Genomic DNA, 21,004 nt, shown 5'->3' with positions numbered 1-21,004 from the left:
CGTCGAAACAAACAAACATACAAGTATAAAAAAAATCTCTTTTATTTAATCATATAATATGAAGCTTTCAAACGTAACACTAACATATTTGAATTATATGTCACAAGAAAACTGAGAATTTTCTGAGAAGAAGCAAAGTGAGTAAGTTTATTTCTTTAAGTATAGAAAAAATAATTTCACATTCTCACTCGTTTACTTGTCACCGCTGTAATTATTATAAAAGCCATATAAAAGAGATAGAATTAATATGAAACAAAACATAATGAAACCAACAATTAATTTATTTTTATTTTTATTTATTTGTAATAATTGCTCCCTATTGAATAGCATCGTCCCGCAAGGTGCAGTACAATCACTTACGCAATTGTTTAAACAATGACGTAATAAAATATCGTATTACGCGAATAAATGCGCATCCGTGAGATGGGGGCCTTTTTACCCCCGGACCCGGGCCCTGGGTAATTATTAACATTCTTTGTGACTGTCATTGTATGGAGATATATTGATGCTTGACACAATTATGAGAGAAATATGTTGTTTAAGAATATATACAATGATTAAACATATAATTATTAATTTATATGTATTTTTATATATTTTAATTTGCTCTCTATAAACGGTACAAACAAAAAAACATAAATGTCGACTTAGTTATTATGTAGAAGCATATATTAAACCTTATTAAAAATGCTTTCAAATAACATTTAATTATTCACAATATTAATTTTTCATTAACTATATATTAGAAACAACTAAATATAATCGATTTGTACCAAACACTATAAAAAACGTAACGCCTATGATACAAAATTACAAACCAAAGCATGACGGCCATTACACGCTAGACGTATTTGTAAATAGGTAGATTTTTTTTTCACCACTAATAAAGAACCACACGATTGTTCACATACAGCCGATCTCACTCGGTGGTCGCTACCTCACCTCCTTAGTCCAATCAACTGGAATGATTTTTCATCCATTTTATTTATAATAATTCTACTGATATTCATCTCTTGCATGAATCATTTTTTCTGTGCAAATTTTAAGATGGATGCGTCTAAACTAATTTAAAAAAAGAAAGGTGTGTAGTAAATAAATATATTTATTTTATTTCGTTAATACGAAAAAAACAATGACGTTAATGCTATATGATACGTAGGATTTCATTCTTCGGCTGCAGATAATTTGATTTTTTAATATAATATGAGAAATTACTAATATATATACGTTGTTTTTAAATTATTTTTGTATCGTTAGTTACTCTAAGTAGAATACTTGTATAGGTACTTAGTCTGAACAACTTTATGGTTTAAAATCCTCAGTTATACGATATTTTACGATCGAATATATTTCTAACAATCTTTCATACTATTTATTTGAAACTTTAAGCACTTGTCCAATATTCTATATGCTTATTATGTTAGAGAATTCTTCACCTCTCCAATATGGTATTAAAAATCCTGTTTCCTTTCCTTTTCTTTCCTTTTGCCGAAGTCAGCTAAAGATGCTATTTTTTGTGTATACGAGATAATATTGCCTCACAGCTCTGAGCGAAAATAAGTATAAACATAAATAATAGAAAATTAATTAACCATGAATATTAGAATATTTAATAAATATAAAAGATTTTAATACTCTCTTGTGTTACTACATAATTTGCAATTTTAACGATAATAAATTTTACTATTGACTATTAACTTATAGTTTTAAAAATCTGACTATGCGATAATAAATAAAAATTTTATAATCTCTACATTAAACATAAAAATTTATTACTGAATCGCCATACTTATTTCATTTAAAATAAATATTTCACTTTAATCTTAAGCTTGTGTTGCTAGCATAAAAAACTAACAGCAATATTGTAACAGTGGAAGTATTTTTTTGTCTGTTAACACAATTGCAAATGGCGTCGTCGGCGCCTTCACCGTCTACGGATAATGTGGATTGTTTATTGATTATTTTAACGCTCGCCCGCACGGATTACTATAACTTAAGATGATTTAAAAGATAACACGGAATCTTTCAGGTTATTTACGTAACATTTGGAAGTATTTGCGCAAAATAAGTATATGCATTTCAACTTTAATAAGCATTTTGTAATGCATTTTTCTGTTAGGAAGCTTGTTTCTCAAGAGACATTACATTAGCACTAATGTTAAAAAGCTATAAATTGTGTTTCAAACATTCAAATCACTTCCGAACTTAGAAACGTTAAATCTATGTAAATAATTTAAAGCGATTTTTTCTATTAACATATTGTTCGTGTATCTATTCTGTAAAAAAATGTGTATCAAACAACAAGAACAATACACAACAATGCCATGATAAACCTATTATATCGATCTGAGAGTATTTTCGTTGCTTTCACAGTATTCTCTCGGTCCAGCGAACTCATCCCTGCGACAGTAACTCTTAATACGTAATAATGTCTTAAATAAAACTAAATGTATCGTAAATCAAGTAAAAGATTATGAAGCTACATTTATTTCTGTGTGTATTTAAAAAGTATATTCTTTTTAACGAACTCGTGATCCATCTTGGTATATTTTTTTTATCTGTCGAGATGTTATGCAACCTTTTTTGTTTATTTTTTTTTTTTTTCATATAATTGTTAGTCTATGATTGTTACATTATAGGTACTAACAGAAATCAATGATTCGTATGAAAATATAACATATTGAGATGAATCGTTTATCAAATCAGATTCGAGAGGTAGCTGCGGGATAAAACTAGTGCAATATTCAAGATATTTCCCTGCAACTTATTTAGTAGTAATTCATTAAAGTCACATCAGTAGAACAACTTTAATTACTCTAACTGACCACATATACTTAACTGTTATCAGTTTCATAGTTTCAGTCGGAAACAGATTTGAAATAACAAAGATCAATTCAGACGGAAGGATAGTTTTTTTCTCCGGCGCCGCTTAGCAAATAATCCTAAAATAATAGATGAGAGTTGATGGCCGTGTGACACGTCCGACGTGCAATAGGTAGAGCACATTGTGTCTGTACCCAATACTCAATACTCGTTATATGAGAAATAATTCAATTAATATATAGGAAAAAATAGTTGACTTTAGTAATAGATCAGTGGTGTGGTAAATAAAATATTAATTAATAATACATATATATGCAGAATTTTTTTTTGATTCATAATAATTTTAAAACAAACGGAAATTGAAAAAAAAAAGAAATTTTCATGTGGAAAATATTTGAAAAGGAAAATAAAAAAAGCATTCAAAATAATATTTATCAGTGATAAGTGTAGTTTCTTTTATTCTTATTTATTTGTCTGGTGATAGTTATAAATACGCACCCGTGTAACTCAGTATTGTAATAGTTTCGTTAACGAAATATACGCCTACCTACAATATAATAGACTAGAGAAAATGTATTTTTTTCAGTTTCCAGTTATCAATCGAGTTGTATACTAAAACCAAGACTTATTAATTATCAAAAAAAAAATAATTAAAAAACGTCAGTGTTCTCTATATGGCTATGACTCTCTCGACTCTACCGGCTCTACCGACTCTACCGACTCTACATTATATATTTCGGTTACACAGTAATCGTTAAATCACCTTCACGATACCCTGAACTTGAACGTTCCATCTCCCTTCGATAATCAAATTCGAATGTCTCAGCGAGGCGTCGCTCGTGATCAGTTCCGACCAATCGGAATCCAAGGATCGACATCCAAGGATCACGGATCTATCCCATTGGTCATCATCGACAGTTCCACGTCCTGTTATCTCCGTCCCTGTCTCGTCTATGGCCGTGGTGCTTCGTCTCTTTCCCTCGGCCGACTCCTGAACAGCCTGTCAGTAATAATTCAAGTCTCTTTGTAATAAATGTTTATAGAATTATCCCATTTTAATACCATACAGTTCCCTTTCTTATCGAAGATGGCCGATTGTAGGAGACTAATTGTTTTTTTTTATTATAATTTCTCTTAATTTAGATAAATATATATAATTAAATATTAAAGGACAATATGATTAAAGTGATTTTACGTTTTCGTATGTGACAAATAAAAATCTACCTTAACAAATAACGTTAAAGAATGTTTTTCATTCAGAACTTTTAATCATTAAATAAAACAAAAACTTCAAATATATAAAATAAATATGAATGTAATATTATATTATAAAAAATCATAATTTAAATTCTTGAAATTCAACGAGAATAACTTTATATACAAATAAGTCTTGTCCTTAGAACGAGTTTGTATCTTCGCACTAAAACACCATCAGTTCCATCGTGTGCCTCTATATCCCTACAAACTCTTACTTATACTTAAATTAAAAATTCTCCGTCAAACCGTCAATAGTTCATCAATTCACACATTTAATTCCAATAACAAAATTCATATTCAGACTTGATTTCTTTTAGACGTATATTGCTTCGTTAAAATAAACTTATGGTACTTTTCTGAATAGAAATTTTGGTAAGTACTAACACTATAAATTAAACTAACATAAAATTATTTAAAAACTATAAAAGACTTTCTAGATACAGTTTCATGAATTACTTTGATCAATCCCTTATACATTTCCAACAGAAAATAAACGAGATCACACATACGGAAAGATTTAAAAATAATATGTATTATGTGAATAAAACACACTTGAAATAACGTTTCATGGAAAAGGTTGTAGGTAACTAGCGACATCTGTTATTTAAAAAATTTTTTCCCCACATTTCAACTCCTCGTTCTTTAATCTGTTTAGACTCCTATAGATGTCACTGAAACTAACATAGAACTAATATTTTATAGAAAACTATTTCATTTTCATTTAGGTTATTATTTTCTTCTTGTTTATCCAATAATTCATTTTATTTAATGTTATGATACTGACGATATTAAAATATATATTATTTTATTAATAATGGCAATCAAAGTGACACGTGTCACGAACGCTTGCGCGATGTTTTGGTGACGCAAAGACGAGACGTGTTGACGTTTCAACTAATTTTCCTTCTCGATTCACTTTTACATACGTGTCAAGTGAGCTTGTGCGTGTCCGGCTTTAAAAAGCCTTTAATTTTAAGATTATTGTAAGTATAATTTATATTATGTTCAAAATTTCTTGGCTATATTAATTTCGTTTAGTGCTACGATTAATAAAGTTTGTTGTGGTTTACGCTTCCCTGAACCAAACTACGTTTTCGGTAATCTAGAATGATTTTCGATAATAATCAATATGGTTTCCTCTTTAAAAACATTCAAATATATCATCAATTCGAACCGTTAAGTTTTTAAAGGTTTTGAAGTAGACGTGGCAGAATTGAACGTTAATTCTATTATAATTTAACCTGTCTTTTGTGATTTAACATATGTCTACACAAGTTTCGTATTCAACAAACCTTTTTGTTTCTTCGTATAACTGCTATATTTTATACTTTAAAAGTTATAAATAAAAGTTTAATTATAAACTATATTAGTTTGTTGTGTTCTTATGAACAATTTCAAATGTTTACCTTTTGTTTGAGAAAGTTACATTTAGAAAATGTGTTCTCGTTATATTAACTTGCATTTATTATTGATGTTTTTATTTTATTTTCAGGACAAATTTAACTGATAATCAAATAAAATGGCACCAAAACAGAGGATGCGCATCGCCAACGAAATTGCCAGCAAAAATATCACCATGAGGGGAAATGTACCTAAATCAACAAAGGTAAACAAACTTATCAATTAAACACAGACCTTATTAAATTTAACCAATAAGTTATTTTCTATAAACCTACTTTTTATCATTGTTTTACATCCAATGGCTTAAATTTACTTTCAAATGTGAAAGTTTCAAAGACCTATGACTGAAATAACTTTCTAAATTGTACTTTTATTTGTTTTCTGATGCAGCTTTCTGTTATCATATTGTACCGCTTCCATACTCGATATAACGATAATAGAAAACAAATCGTTATATAGTTGACAAGTCTCTACTTACAGTATTTTCTGCCAATTTAAATATAGCAAAAAAGCAATTGTTTATTCAGAGTACAATAATATCTAAATCTATATAAAAAAGTACTGTTTGATAATACATATGTTATTTGCCATTTTTTTAGTTTCATTTTGAGGAGGTAGTCTAAAAAAAATAACATAAAATGTAACTTAGTAGTTTTCTTTTGAATATCAATACTAACTTAGTGAGTAATAAAGTTGATTAATAAAGATTTCGATTTGAACGTTAATCTGTTTTATAAATATTGTTTGTTCAATCGTGGGATTCACAGAGCGTGTTATCAAACTACAGATAAATATTTAATTCTTTTCTACTTGTATTGATACTGCTTTGATATGAATATCTTGATTACTATAAAGTTATAAAATGATATACACATATATAAACACACACACATACATATATTTATGTACACACATAACACACACACACACGTGTTACATAACTTCTATACAGTTGTCAAAACTGAGTTAAAGTGAATGTCGGTTAATAAATATATAAGTACTTTTAATATGTTAATTTAGAAATTTATTCTCTGATTCCATAGAAGTAGTTGAACCAGATATTATATTATTTTTATTGTATGTTTTAGTTTTTTTCTTACTTTATTTTGACAAATATTAATGGAATTAGAAATAAAATAATAGGTTTTCATTGCATTGCATATTTTTAACAGCAACTCTGGCCGTCGTCTTGTCTGTGACAAATAACTGGGATATCATACAATGAAGATTTTTAATTTTTTGTTTCAGGAAAAGGATGATCAATATCCTGTAGCGCCCTGGCTGCTGGCTCTCTTCATCTTCGTAGTCTGTGGCTCCGCCGTCTTCCAAATAATCCAATCCATTCGACTCGCCTAAAAACTCCTCTCCGACTGATAATTTTAGAATAAAAAAATTATGGCATAGTATTTTCTACCATTCCTTTGGCCCGAGACTGTAAATATTTTGCTCTCTTGAAATTACTTTTGCCATTTGCTTATTAACTTCATCTATGCCAGTAACAAGAATTGTGATGTTCCCGATGTGTCCTAACTCTCCGCTGTAGCTCCAACTAATGTGTTAAATATTACTGCATTAATTATAATCTCAATGTATGTACTATATTCTTGTATATTATTAAAATTTTATATTAGGCGTGAAATGCACTGGGCAATTTGAATTAGAATTTTAAATAATTAAATTGATAACAGTGGAATTTCTTTAATTAAAAAATTTAAATCGCCCGTTCAGTTCTAAGCCTAAAAAGCATTTCATATATTTTGATTCCTCGTTTATTTAAGACCCTCTAAAGACGCACAATATGTTCCAAATACAATTGTTGCATTGTTTTCATTTTTTTTTTTATGAATTTAGTATAATTTATATGGTTTTAATGTTTTATCTGAACCACCTTTATGAAATTATTTGTCGGTACTATTTTTAATTTTAATTGTAATTTATTTGATTAAATACAGTATATTTGTCGATAATCCGAGATTTTATTTACCTGAAGAAATCTTTATGTAACATAAGGTCCGTTTCTGTCAACGACTTGTTCCTTCATATATATTTTCTTTCGCTTCAAAGCTATACTTTTGAATAAAATCACCTTTCAAGGCTTATCATAATCGCTAATGCTATTATCACTCGCTTAAGCTAGGTTCCAACCATCAAACGAGTAATGAAAACTCAGGTTGAGATCAACAGTTCGAATATTCAACTAAGGAAAGATTTATTATTAACTTAACAAGTACGTTCTCGAAGAAAATAACAACATTTCCCTGTTGTATCACATTTAACTCGTTTTAAATATAAAAATTTGTCAAAAATAACTAACTAATCAAAAGTAACATCTACCCTTAGATTTGGAACATACATTTTATATAAAAAAATAAGAATTCTTTATTGTTCCCAAGCCCAATGAAACATCTACAACTTTTAAATTATAGTTATATGGCCCCCATTCCTACAAAGTGTACACAATGTTATATTTTTATGAAAATTACCGGTCCTTGTCAGTTGTCACTACTGACTTGGCATCTTTTAAGTAATTAATTTGACGTCTAGTAACGGGCGAATATATCAGATTTGGTATTTATTAAATTATGTGACATTGGCAGAATATTTTGTGTAATTACTTTGGATAAAAGTCAGAAATTATAAACTAAATAAAACTTGAGAACTGAGACTTGTTATCAAAAATAAAACTTTCCTCTCTGTGAAATCAATAAAGTAACGAAAAGTGAATCTATTCGAGATTACCCAAAATGTCAGGTTTAACTTTGACACGTTGTAAAACATTATTTATTATCTTAAATGAAACTTATATATTTCGGATGCTTCGGCAGACGAGAACTGCCCGTGATCACGGTTGCTGAAAAGTAACCGAAACGTCGGGATAATGTAGTTTTAAAATAATAAAATTCGCGTAGTAAATCCGAATAATACTAGTTTCATTTAAATTTAAATTTAAATACTTACATATTTCTGAAAATATGAAAGTTAGACACTAAAAAAAATTTACTGATTAACCCAAAATGTTTCTTTTGTGGTTACTAAAACGGTCACTTCATTTAAAACAAAAAACTAACCTAAGCGTATTAGAAATAATTCAGCAACAGAGAAGTAATTTACAGGTGATTCTGCAACAAATTCGCAAAATCAAAAAATCAAAATATCGATACAGCATTTTTTTATATAGCCACAGATCCTCCTCCTAGCATCGGTTCCCTCAATGCCGAGAGAGGAAACCAATGATCAATGCTCAAAAATGGACAATGGTCGTGACCTCGCATAAACTTTTTTCTGCCGACAATATTGCGTTATTTGTGTTATCTTGCGCAGTGTGCAATACCTCGTGGAAAGTGGACAGTGCAAAGTGGACCAAAAAAATCCAGCTCGGGTATCAGACGACGCCGACTGTTAGTCGGGTCGTCTAACAAACTTAAAGTTGTTGAGTCTGAGTTCATGGAGGTTTTATGGGCCCTTCCACTGGAGTGCTTTTCGAGGTAATTACACATTCGCCTGATGTTTAGCTTCAGGAATTTTTTTACGACAGAAAAGATCTTCATTCTGACAACCCTCCTATTTTCACACCAGGGCTTGGAACCGGCAACGGCAAAGTAATAGCTATAAATAGACCATGCGAAAAAAAATTGTTCTACGAAAAGGTGGCTAACAGAAGAAATGGAAAAGCCTCTTTTAATATTAAACACATACATATATTTGGCTACACAAAGAGATACATTAATTATTCAGATAAGATATATTCTCAGAGAAAGCCTAAAATAGTTAAAAATGTAAGTCTGATCAAAAAGATTTAAATAACAGGGGAATAGCGACCTGATTTTCTATCTACCAATTGTTAGATACTTTTTAAAACCTTCATTTCAGAAGAGAAAAATAAAATATCTAGTTTAATTGAAAATGAAAGTTTAAATTTATAATAACAAGGTATGTTTAAGGTCTACCAAGATTTTAGATAAACAGCAAGTGTATAGAAAAATATTTGTAGAAAATCTACATTTTTAAAAATAAACCTATTAAAAATAGTCAAGGACGAATAGTTATGAGTTTCTAAGGAATATTTTGAAGGTTATTTTAGTTAATTTTCAAGTAAACCAGTCTCTAATATCTATCAACTAATATTTTGACGTTCATTTATTGCATGTTGTATTACAGAATGAAGCCGAGGTGGGGGTAAGTTGTAGGTCAGCAGACCAGACAAAGCAAATGTTACTCCGTCAACGGCTCACTTCAACTAATTGTGTAGCTTTCATATATTCATTAATTTTTCAATTGTTCCGCAAGTTTTCTTTATTTTATTATTGAATTACATAAAACTTATTCCATTTTTAACCCGCGTATTCCGTACCCACAAGTAGATTAAACTTTAAATATATATCGGATTTTATTACAAATTCATTATTTTAAAGACAGGACGCCAGCCTCGCTGACGTCTCTAATGTCACTTGTTTCAGTAAGTTCCAGATATTTTAAAATGAAACTTCAATTCTTCTAAATGTTCTTGTATTTCTCGAAGGTTCTTCATAATCACATCCTTTATGCTCCGCACTCGCTGAACTCTGCAGTCCCTTGTCGTTCGTCCAGACGTCATATTTAAACCAGAATTCAAACATAGTTCTATTCTCTTTGATTTCGTTTTACTTTTAACAATAGTAACGACGACCAATAAGTTGTTATAATAATTGATGCCAGTTATTTCCATGTTGCATCCGTCATTGAAGCTGCTTGCGCCGATACGGCCATTCTGGCAGGCGGTGCGTGCTCTGCACCTGCCTGGTGATGTGTTCTCTCTTGCTTAGCTTTCGTAATGTTCTCCTACCCGTTGCAGGTCTCGTAGAGTAGATGGGCCAGGTTCAAGAATTGATGCTTCATCGTCCGAAGTCATGCCGATACGGTTATACTGATGCGTGCTCTGCATTGTTTTCTGTGATAACAGAGAGATACTTATGTAGTCTAGGTACTTCCACAGTAAACCTAGATAACTTTATATTGTTATTAGTTATGGTTAACAAATTTGTTGTTGTCGACTCATCGTGAGACGAAATCATAATATCAGGTCCAATTATTTAATCTACTTATGGCTTTGGGGCGTCACACGAACATTCATAACATATGTCATAGGACGTCTCCATCCGCCTACATTTTTTTTTTTTTTTTTTTGTTTTTTTTTTCTTTCTTTATTTGTTTGGCGTAAGACGTCTCCACCCGTGTACAATATTTCTTTAAATTTTTTTTTTTTTTGTTTTTTTTTTTTTCGCAAGACGTCTCCACCCGTCTACATATTTTTTTTTTTTTTTATTTGTTTGGCGTAAGACGTCTCCACCCGTGTACAATATTGTTTTAATTTTTTTTTTTTTTTTTTTCTTTATTTGTTTGGCGTAAGACGTCTCCACCCGTGTACAATATGTTATTATTATTATTATTTTTTTTTTTTTTTTTTTTTTTTTTTTTTTTTTTTTTGTTATGGTTCGGATCCGCACGCCAAATGCATCTTTTATAGTAATATATCTCAAACTAAGTGTTAGACAATCACATTGCTAGCAATGATTAATGGTAATGCGTTTGAATGAAGCAATTTGAACAAAATGAAATACGCTCACCGGATAACTAGTAGGTAGGCGAACCGTCCACCTAACTGCTTGCTTAGTAATTCTGTGTCGTCCCTCAGACGCTGTGAAGTCTCATCGTAGCTGGTCATGTGCCACATTCGTAGCTGGTCATGTGCCACATTTCGAAGTCATCCACGGTCTCTCAAAAACCTAGCTTTGTATCTTCTTTCCGCCTCGACCATCTTGTTCGTATGTGCAAAACATCGGCAAGGCTACTAAATTTTCCACATGTATTCTTATCACGTAATAAATCTGCTCCGGTTAATATATCAGTAGTCGTTTCAAAACCTGGAACAATCGATATTGAATTGAAATTCGGCGTCATCTTCTTTTTCTCGTCGGAAACACGATTCAAACGCATGATCACGGTTAGCAGAAAAGGAACAGAAATTAGTTATATTCGCAATAGATGTATTTGATCAGGATTTTGGAGTCGAGTATGCTTTCGTTTGAATTACAGCATCGTTTTTGTAGAGGCACTGCCGTGTGTTAACCAGACATGTTGCAAATATTACTGTGAAGAGTATGTCTATTGTCGTATTTAAATAAAGTAATGATCTTAGTAGTTTGATATTAAAATCATGCAAGTTCTTATAGATCGAGTGAGTACCTTTCTACTCAAGTCTTCCCAAGGCCTCCCTACGTCATCTCATGGCATTCTTAAGGATACAGCAAGGACCTGTGGTTGGCTCAAGAGTAACACGCGATTAGTTCAGAGGTACGCTCTCCACATCTGTGGTGTAGACTTGTCTTCTCACGGCTCCACAAGGCATCCCTACGGAATCTCATGGTTCTCTTATGGATACATCAAGGACCCGTGGTTAGCTCAAGGGTAACACGCGATTAGCTCAGAGGTCACGCTCTCCAGATCTGTGGTGTATAATTGTCTTGTCACGGTACCACAAGCCTTCCCTACAGAATCGCATGGTTCTCTTGAGAATACATCATGGACACGAGGTTAGCTCAAAGGATAATAACAAATGTTAGCTATGGTCTCACGTAATGCCTCTTGTGTAGATGTTGCAACTAACCAATCGTCTGCACACTTTTTAGCTCGCTCCTTTAAAAGACTTTAATTTGAATGTCGTAGTTACTGATTTGGTACGTATTTACAGCCGTAAAGATGCGTTTGAATCAATCCCGAACACACACACTATCACCGGGATCAAAAGATGATAAAATGAATATGATCTTGTTAGTAATTTTAATCGTATCCCTTGTTTTTTTTTAGTAGCAAACGTTCGGTCACGCTCTGCATTGTTGACATCATTTGCATGAAAGACTGAGGAGCATTCTTCATTATGCAAGTTCTCCGGATGATTATTTTCTTGAGCTGGATCAGGATTTACAAATACACTAAGACCGGCAGTAACTGATCACAGGAGCGATCCCACTTCTGATATCGGATTTTATTACAAATTCATTATTTTAAAGACAGGACGCCAGCCTCGCTGACGTCTCTAATGTCACTTGTTTCAGTAAGTTCCAGATATTTTAAAATGAAACTTCAATTCTTCTAAATGTTCTTGTATTTCTCGAAGGTTCTTCATAATCACATCCTTTATGCTCCGCACTCGCTGAACTCTGCAGTCCCTTGTCGTTCGTCCAGACGTCATATTTAAACCAGAATTCAAACATAGTTCTATTCTCTTTGATTTCGTTTTACTTTTAACAATAGTAACGACGACCAATAAGTTGTTATAATAATTGATGCCAGTTATTTCCATGTTGCATCCGTCATTGAAGCTGCTTGCGCCGATATATACATATTTCAGATATGTTATCTTGAATCGATTTCATATCAACGTTCCATTTTGATATTCATTTGAGTTTAGACACACTAAATTGAACAAATTTCCTAAAAATGTAGGTAATATTCAACGCCCGCAGAAAGCGAATTGCATCATGATTCATGATTTCAACTAACCACGTTACAAACTTTTTTTTTATTCCGTTTGTCGCTCTCGGGTTTAACGTTGACACGCAATACATTAATGAAGAAATAATAGAGAGTTTTAACTAACAATAGATCTTGAAATAATTTTAATAGCAATTTGTTTCATAGAATAGAATGGTAATAGCTTGACAGCGAAGCTTCTGTATTTTCCTGCAACTGATTTAATGTAACTCTTTCAGAGTATCTTCTAAAGGTATGTTCTTGCCTCCAGCTTCGAGTTTCTAAAATTGTATCTATTGGAAAGCATTCTCTCAGTTAAGGGAAGCTACTACAGATCTTACAGATATAGGAAAAGCGTCAATACCAGCTTCTTTGAGTAGAGACTTAATCCAATCTTGTATAACTATTTTCGATGTCGCTCTAGGTCCATCCTTCTAGAAGTCAAAAATAAATCATTTAAATTTATTGTCCCACTGCGGCGGTCTTTGGATAGCTCAAACAATCGGCAAGCCCAGTAGAAACAATCAAGGTGATGAAATAGGTTTTGTGAAAGTTTCCACCAAGACTGAATGTGATTGATTCTATCAGTCTTGGATTTGGATCAATGGCGTAACCCGGGATCAATAAATTTTTTTCGTCAATTGTCAATAAAGTGAGATCGTGAACTCTGCGTCCTGATCATAAAAGCAGCAGGATTGCTATTAGCATCAGTACCCGATATAAATTGTTTACATCTGCTAAATATGTACTCAAACTTTGGAAACAATTTTCGGGTCCCAGATAGATGATGTTGCACCCTTCTTCTTGGACTAATGAAATAGCTTTAAGAATATGTTTTACGAGTATATATATATGAGGTAAATTTAGTAAAAGTTGGAATAAGAGATTTTTGTACGAGGATGCTTCTAGACTAAACCCTCTTCATTGTGCAAATGTACCAAATGTACCAGAACAGGAAACATCTGGTTTACATGGATTGTTGTAGTCAATTAACTGACTTTGACACTACAATCTCCATTTGTCCCAAACCGGACAGTAAGTATCTAGTGTTCATTGTCGCCAGCTTGATAATAATAAGCCTTTTTTTTCTTAGTCCAACCGTCAGTGAAGTCTGTAAACGCGAAATCAGCTATGATACCCAAATGAAGGTCCTGGACCTTCACCGAATGAATGAACCGGTGTCTAAATAAGACTTGACAAAAGTTGGGAATTTTGTAAGAATTTGCAGAGATCGATGTAGCAGATCTGCTACCCAAAGAGTTTTTTGCCATAACGGAGCTATTGTTATGAAGCGTCCTTTGGCACTGTTCAAGTCTATAGCACTCGAGGAATGAGGTTTGGAAGTGGAAATATTCAGCCAATGTCGTAGCTTCACCGACGACTGAAAGCGTAGTGGTAAGTCTTGTTTTGATTCATTATATCTAATGTCACATATAGTTTTACTACACGAGCTGATCTTTACACAAATTACTTTATTTGTGGTATCCCGAACTTCGTGTAATTTTTCCTGGAGGGTTCTGGTTTCAGATGCCACTCCAGACACTCTTTTATTTGTGACAGTCTGTCGATATCGCTGTTGTATCGGCCTGGGAAGTACAGGGCTAAGAAATATCCTGGGCGTTCATTAACAATATTAACTGTCGAGTCTACTTCAGAACAGTTTTCGCCCTGGTACTTTCTTCTCTGTTCATATACAATTCTACTGTTCTATTGTCCGTCAACAAAATAATACGTATTAGCATTGTATAATAGACTGTTCGTGGACAAAATCTTCTTGGTTAGCTTACAATTCCTTGTACTTTACATGCCTTGCTTTCTTGTGAAAGCTACCTAATCGCTCAGAATGTGAGGCAGTTGGTTTGCCAATAAAAATCTCGTAAATAAACTACGCATCTGATGTAGTGATGGCGTAGAAACTCTGCTATCCCGTCTGTCACGCATGCAAATATCCGGGGCGCCGATGATGGACCAAACGGCAGGCAGTGCAATAATTATAAAAGGTGAAAATAGGGTTAGCTCAAATCCAACTTCGCTAACCAGTCTTCACTTTTAGGGATCAGAAAGAATTTTAATAGAAAACTGAATGTAATGTCAGCTCTTTCTAATATTTTTAAATCGATCATACCTTGTATTAGCTCTGAAATTTTTTGAGTATTTTCAGTTTGAGTCGCTTCTAATAAAGACGATGTCGTCACTATTAGAATTGACTTCATTAAAAAGGCATGCGAACTCCTTTGATTGTTTTACAGATAAAGTTCGATACCGATACATTAACCCAGATATGCAAATATTGTCTTAAAATGCCACATTAAGGTCTTGGAAACTTATGCTTTTATGGTGGTGGTCGAGCAAGGGTAGGAAGATATTTTTTTTACTATAACATTTTTGTGGAAAAAATACTTTTTTGTCGAAACCAGATTTAAAAGTTGATGGCGAATATCGAGTAGATGGTCTGAGGTTTACTTTAATTGATCTGTTTTAATAGTTGGTATTTATTAATATTTTATCTCCCCCCCCCCCATTTCTTGATGTAGGTAAACGGTATATACATCAAATAATATTTCAGAAGACGGAGGAATGTTTTGTAAAGTCCCACAAAATTCTCCGTTACCCGTTTTTATAACTCTTCCCTTTAAGATTGTATGCAATCAGCGCGCCTGCCACAAGCTTTTCTTTTTGAGATATTAAAGTTTTTGTATGACCTACAATGCGAGCTCTAAACCACGTTATCTATGCTCTTCACTAGTGGCGTAACTACAGGGTGGCAAGTCGGCAAAATGCCTCGGGCCCCCAGCCGGAAGGGGCCCCTGGTCAGAAGAAAATTCCCAACATTTATATTAACACATCCATACTAATATTAAAAATGCGAAAGTAACTCTGTCTGTCTGTTTCGCTTTCACGCCTAAACGATTTTGATGAAATTTGGTACAGAGATAGAATAGACCCTGAGGGACAACATAGACGACTTTTTATTGCAAAAAATAGGGGAGAATAGGTAAAAAGAGGGGATGACTGTTCATATGTAAATTCCTTTTATTTCCGAGAGAAAAATATTTGTTTACAAAAGTCGTTATTTGTGTTAATATTAATAATTTTATTAGTAGTAATAGTTTTTCAATATATATATGTGTGTGTGTGTTTTATATACTAAAATTATTGGATATTGTGGTTATTCTGCAAGAACTAAAGGTAAAGGCCTCCTCCAGTGATTAAAGTCTTCCAAATAACAGTATATAAATAAGTATTATAAAATAAAAAATACTATTATTAAACGTTCACCTTCTTTATAACCCGGGGGGGGGGGGGCATCCGATGAATTTTGCCACGGGCCTCGAACAGTGTAGTTATGCCACTGCTCTTCACTCAACACTCTAGATCCGATTGCATAAATTCGTTGTAACCAGTCATCAAGACTGACGAAGATCTAATATTCACTCTTTTTTCACGTTGCAGAGAGTGAATGGCAGACAATAATTAAGTAAGAATTAATGTCCACGATATCTTTTAATGCAGGTATCACTGTCTCCTGGTTCCGTAGGAGACAGTCGTACACTGAGACGCATCCGAGTGAAATGCGTCATTTACTCCTACAGAGATGTATTTCTTCTGATGATCATCAAAACCCAAAGTACCACAATCTCCACATTAAATCTTTAAAATTGAGATAATTAAAACCAATGCAAATCCCTTAGTTTAATAACAAATTGTTCCGCAATATTAGGGGTAAATTCAGATATGGTCAACTGCGGTATTTGAGTTTCGATACATTATATTCCCACTGGAGGGCGCAGGGTTAACTCACTTGTTAAATCGTGTCCTTCAGTATTTTAAATTAGTTGTGTTTAAAACCTGAATGAAATGTAATTTTGATAAATATATAAATATTTTGTTTTGTTTTGCATAATGAGGGTAGTCAAAAAAAGTAGCCACTTGTTGAGACATATTGAATTGTGAGTTACTTACAGCTTTTTAGATTGTTTCGGTGCACTAGAATACCTGTCCAGGCTAGTATCTCGTGATGAACATTCATTGTCACTCGTACTTTTTTTTACAGTCCATGACGTTAGAAGGGAGACAAATATTTAAATATTAACACTTTTCGATACGAAACTTAAAACACCGTTATAATGATCACTTCTTATACGTATTCTTAAAACTGGACTAGTGTTCGCTTTGAAAGACGATGCTATAATGAAGTAAGAATTATCAATTTGTTAAAATGTGCAAGTTTCCTCCCGCAAAATTTACATTAGAGGGCAGCATATGTACCGTAAGGAAGTGTAAACTAGACTAAAAGGCTTAAAAGACGGGTGTTTGACTCAAGATGGATTGCGGATGTCAACATGGAACCAATATAATTGGTAATAATGGAGAAAATATATGATACGGAGAAGTTTGCTTTAAAGTTTAATCCTTAAGACATTATTATGTATGGTTAAAAATATTTTTTTATAATGATTTATTTATTTATTTATTTATATTAATATTGATTTCAATTTGTTAATAAATAAATGTATTATAAAATATACTCTCATTTCACTTCGATAAGAGCTTGTGACTAGTGGGACGGTGATGTACAACAAGTTAAACGCGGAGTTGTACAAAACGTATTTCGGGAACAGCGAAGGGTGGAGTCCCAAGCATGTTCACACTTTGATTTAGTCCCTAAACGTATAACCAGGAGGAACCGTTTGTAATGACATGATAGATATCATTATACTTAAAAACTTTTATTTATCTTCAAAGCGTCTTTTATTCATTTTATATTTATCTCGAGAGCATTCGACTTAACTATATTACAGGTTATTAATCTATATGGTACAAATTTACAATAATTATATAATATTGTCATGTGATATGTGAGACTTAAAATATATAGCCCTTCAAAGGTGTTCCTTCCATTCATATTTCTATGAGGAACAATCCAACATATTATTTACTACAAAATACCTTAATGGTACTTAGATTTATTTATTACTACTAAGTTAAAATAGGAAAAAATATATCGGCTTTATATAATATATAAATTGAGCACCTTGAGCAGCACCAATTTAGGTTCCAACGCTGAATTAAAGTTAAATTGAAAAACTTATACAATGTAAATACTTGAAGATGTGTGTTTTGCAAAATAGAAATTATTAAAAAGGTGTAACAAAAATATTGACAGTTTATGAAATTAATTAAAATGTTATTATTATGACATGAATTCACACAAAATAGTTTTACCTGCATAGTATGTATACAGCTTTATAGCTACTGCATTAACTATTTTACATGACACTTTGTGTCAACAACATATGTCTAAAACCGACCTTACATTGTTTTTTTTTTCAAATATAAAGATTGAATTCGCATAATAACTGGAATGTACAATAACAGTTGTACAACTTTGAAAAGACAAATGATAAAAAGATTTTGTGATCTATTAGACCCGTTCCTATGGAACTTTTTATGAAGTTACAGTCGACTTGAGAGCTTGATTATAAAATCAATATCGTACAAAACATTACTAATCTAGTTGCAACTGTTTAACGCGCTGAATAAAAGCCTCTTAATTTATTAATCTACAATATGACACTTAGGTGATTGGTATATATTAAAAGTTAATCATGATATGAGGGTATGTAACACTAACTAGATCGTATCTAACGTGAGTTCTATACTACTTTAAGGTATCATAGATGGCCTCGTTGGGATAGTTACCGTTCAGATGTATGCTGTTGCTGAAGTTCAAGTTATGTTTGCTCATGACTTCACTGTCAATGTTCTCAACGGGATATTCTTCCAAGTTGCTTGTTATTTCTAACCTGATCGCGTGTATGTTCTGTTCCGTACTTTGGTTCCGTTCCCAGGAATCCACTATGGACACTTCGTTTCTGCTCTCGGTATCATCAGTCTCGCTGGACGTTATACTCGAAGTGTCGAGTTCGAAATCCGTCGTTTTCTCTATGACGACAACTTCGATGTGTCTGAACGAGTTCTCCTGATTGATCATCTGTCTCGCTCTTTCATCGTTGCGATGTATCACTTCCTTTTTAACGTTACATATAACGGGATCCGTTGCTAGTACGTCTACGTTGTAATCGTAAGTTTCATCTTCGCTGGTTTTGTTGATGTTGGGAGGACAAATCTCTGCGTAAATGTTGTCTGATGCGGAGTCCGTGTCGATTGGTTCCTCTTCCACATGAACTGCGTCCGCCACTTGGCCGTAAGGTAGATCTTCAATAACAGGTAACTTTCTCTTCTGTATTGAGGATATCGATCGCCTTAGTTTCTTCTGTATCTGAGGCTCTTCTTCTGATATATCGACTGGAGATGTTTCTTCCAACTCGGACTTAGGCGTGGGAGCTCTCGGTTTCTCAATTTTCTTTCTGAAATTCGCCAATTTATCATTTTCATTGGTTCTTTCTGTTTTAGTCGGCATGCTGTTACTGTTGCTAGCTTCCTTCTTTTCATTACATTTCTTTGGATGAAGTAAGTTTGATGTAGATTTACTGAGGACACGTTTCGTTTTTACGTGAAATTCGGAACATAACTTTTCTGTGATAAATGAATGTTGCTTGTAATTAATCTCGAAGTCATTATCGTTGTACAGAGACCCGGCCCCAAACATATTTATATCTTCACAGCTTTGTATTTGGTTGTATGATTCAGATTTCACTATTGCTTTTTCTGGTATAAGGTCTGGCTGTATCCTCTGCCTCCTCTCCAGATTTGATGACGATTTGGAAGCTGAAGATTTTTTCAGCATATTTTCGTCGAGGGATTTTAATTTTCTCCCCGAGCTCGTGTCGCTCTCCATGGACCCGCAGTAGTTTATTTGGTCGACACTGAGGTTCTTCCGTCCATGTTTCATATTAATTCCGCTATCTTCTTCCTCCGTGTATGAACTGTCCGGCATCCCCGTCTGTACTGATACGGATTTCGTCAACACAACCTTTTTATGACTCGAACTACATTGACTCGTTCCCATCTCTGATGATGACGTAGTGAGACTTTTGTATGAATGGCTTTTTTCCGCCGTTCCATCGTTTTTCCTAAAGACACCGAATCTATCCTCTATCAGTTTCGCCATATCTTGATATCGCTCTATAGAACTATGTTTCTCACCCAAGGGATCAAACGGATCCTTAATGTCTCTATGTTTTTCATTACTCTCTATAGCTGTTATTTTGTCATCCAGCTTCTCAGTACTTTTGAGTAGTTTCAAATTTTTAAACCACTTGTTCTTCCTCTGTCCAGAGTCTTCTCTGAACACGTGCATTTTGTCGCTAGAGAACTGTTCCGTCTCAAGTTTCTCGTCACTCTTATCGTCTTTTCCCTCCTCGTCGCTGTACACGTCATAGTTCATATGCTCCAGTTCGTTTTTACTTAAGAATATAATAGAACCTTCCGTTTCGTCGGGGATGTCTCTCAACACTTTGTCACTTTTGCCGAATAATCTAGACGTATCAATCTTCAAACCCTGAAGGGTGAACTTCTTTTCTTTCTCAAACTTGACTGGTTCGTGGTCTTCTTTCATGAGTTCTTCCACTGTCTTGGCTTTGCTAGCAACAGTGGAATTAGCGTAGGAAATCTGCCTGATCCAGTTGTCAACGTTCAGTTGACAGAAGGTTAGAGCTTTCTGGAGTCGCGCGGAAAGAAACATTCTCTTCTCGTTTTCGAAGCCGAGCTGCGTTCTTCGGACTTTGATGTTGCTGTTCAATGGTAAGAGCTGTAGAGTTTCCTTGGCATAGTACCTCGGATCTACTTGCTTGCTGGGACTTGACGGCAAGGAGCTATACTCTGGTAGAGTACACATTACCAACACAGGCTCTGTGATAGCAGCCCGAAGAAGTAAGTCGTCTGAAATGTAAATAAATTCAATTTTAAAGACAACACCTCTCAACATCAGGAACTGGTTTCATAAATATACCAAAATATTTGACCTCATAAATCATAAAATTCTATTTATATAAAGGGGTTATTAATATAAAAGTATGCTATCTGGATGGTCATGACAAAAGTCTTAAAT

At 33.3% G+C, this 21,004-nt stretch overlaps 2 protein-coding genes across 2 annotated transcripts in view; one reads left to right on the top strand and one right to left on the bottom strand.

The window, feature by feature from the left end:
- Positions 1-4,925: 4,925 nt before the first annotated feature.
- Positions 4,926-7,448, top strand: LOC116775278 (stress-associated endoplasmic reticulum protein 2). Its single transcript, XM_032668146.2, has 3 exons — positions 4,926-5,063; positions 5,573-5,686; positions 6,730-7,448. Exons 2-3 carry the CDS (start codon positions 5,600-5,602, stop codon positions 6,835-6,837), a joined length of 195 nt encoding a protein of 64 aa, XP_032524037.1. The 5' UTR covers positions 4,926-5,063; positions 5,573-5,599; the 3' UTR covers positions 6,838-7,448.
- Positions 7,449-17,699: 10,251 nt separating this feature from the next.
- Positions 17,700-21,004, bottom strand: part of LOC116775090 (uncharacterized) — a 59,062-nt gene continuing 55,757 nt past the window's right edge. Inside the window, exon 6 of the mRNA XM_032667909.2 lies at positions 17,700-20,835. Coding sequence (XP_032523800.2) covers positions 18,653-20,835 — 2,183 coding nt within the window. The 3' untranslated portion in view covers positions 17,700-18,652. The remainder of the gene's footprint in view (positions 20,836-21,004) is intronic.

Source organism: Danaus plexippus, chromosome 25, assembly GCF_018135715.1.
Source record: "Danaus plexippus chromosome 25, MEX_DaPlex, whole genome shotgun sequence".
NCBI lineage: Eukaryota > Metazoa > Arthropoda > Insecta > Lepidoptera > Nymphalidae > Danaus > Danaus plexippus.
The sequence above is the reverse complement of the archived record's forward strand: the minus strand, read 5'-3'. Positions and strand labels throughout refer to the sequence as shown.

Coding starts and splice junctions, on each gene's coding strand:
- LOC116775278 (XM_032668146.2), top strand. CDS start 5,600: ATGGCACCAAAACAGAGGATGCGCATCGCCAACGAAATTGCCAGCAAA. Junction 5,687..6,729: donor ATGTACCTAAATCAACAAAG/GTAAACAAACTT, acceptor TTTTTGTTTCAG/GAAAAGGATGATCAATATCC.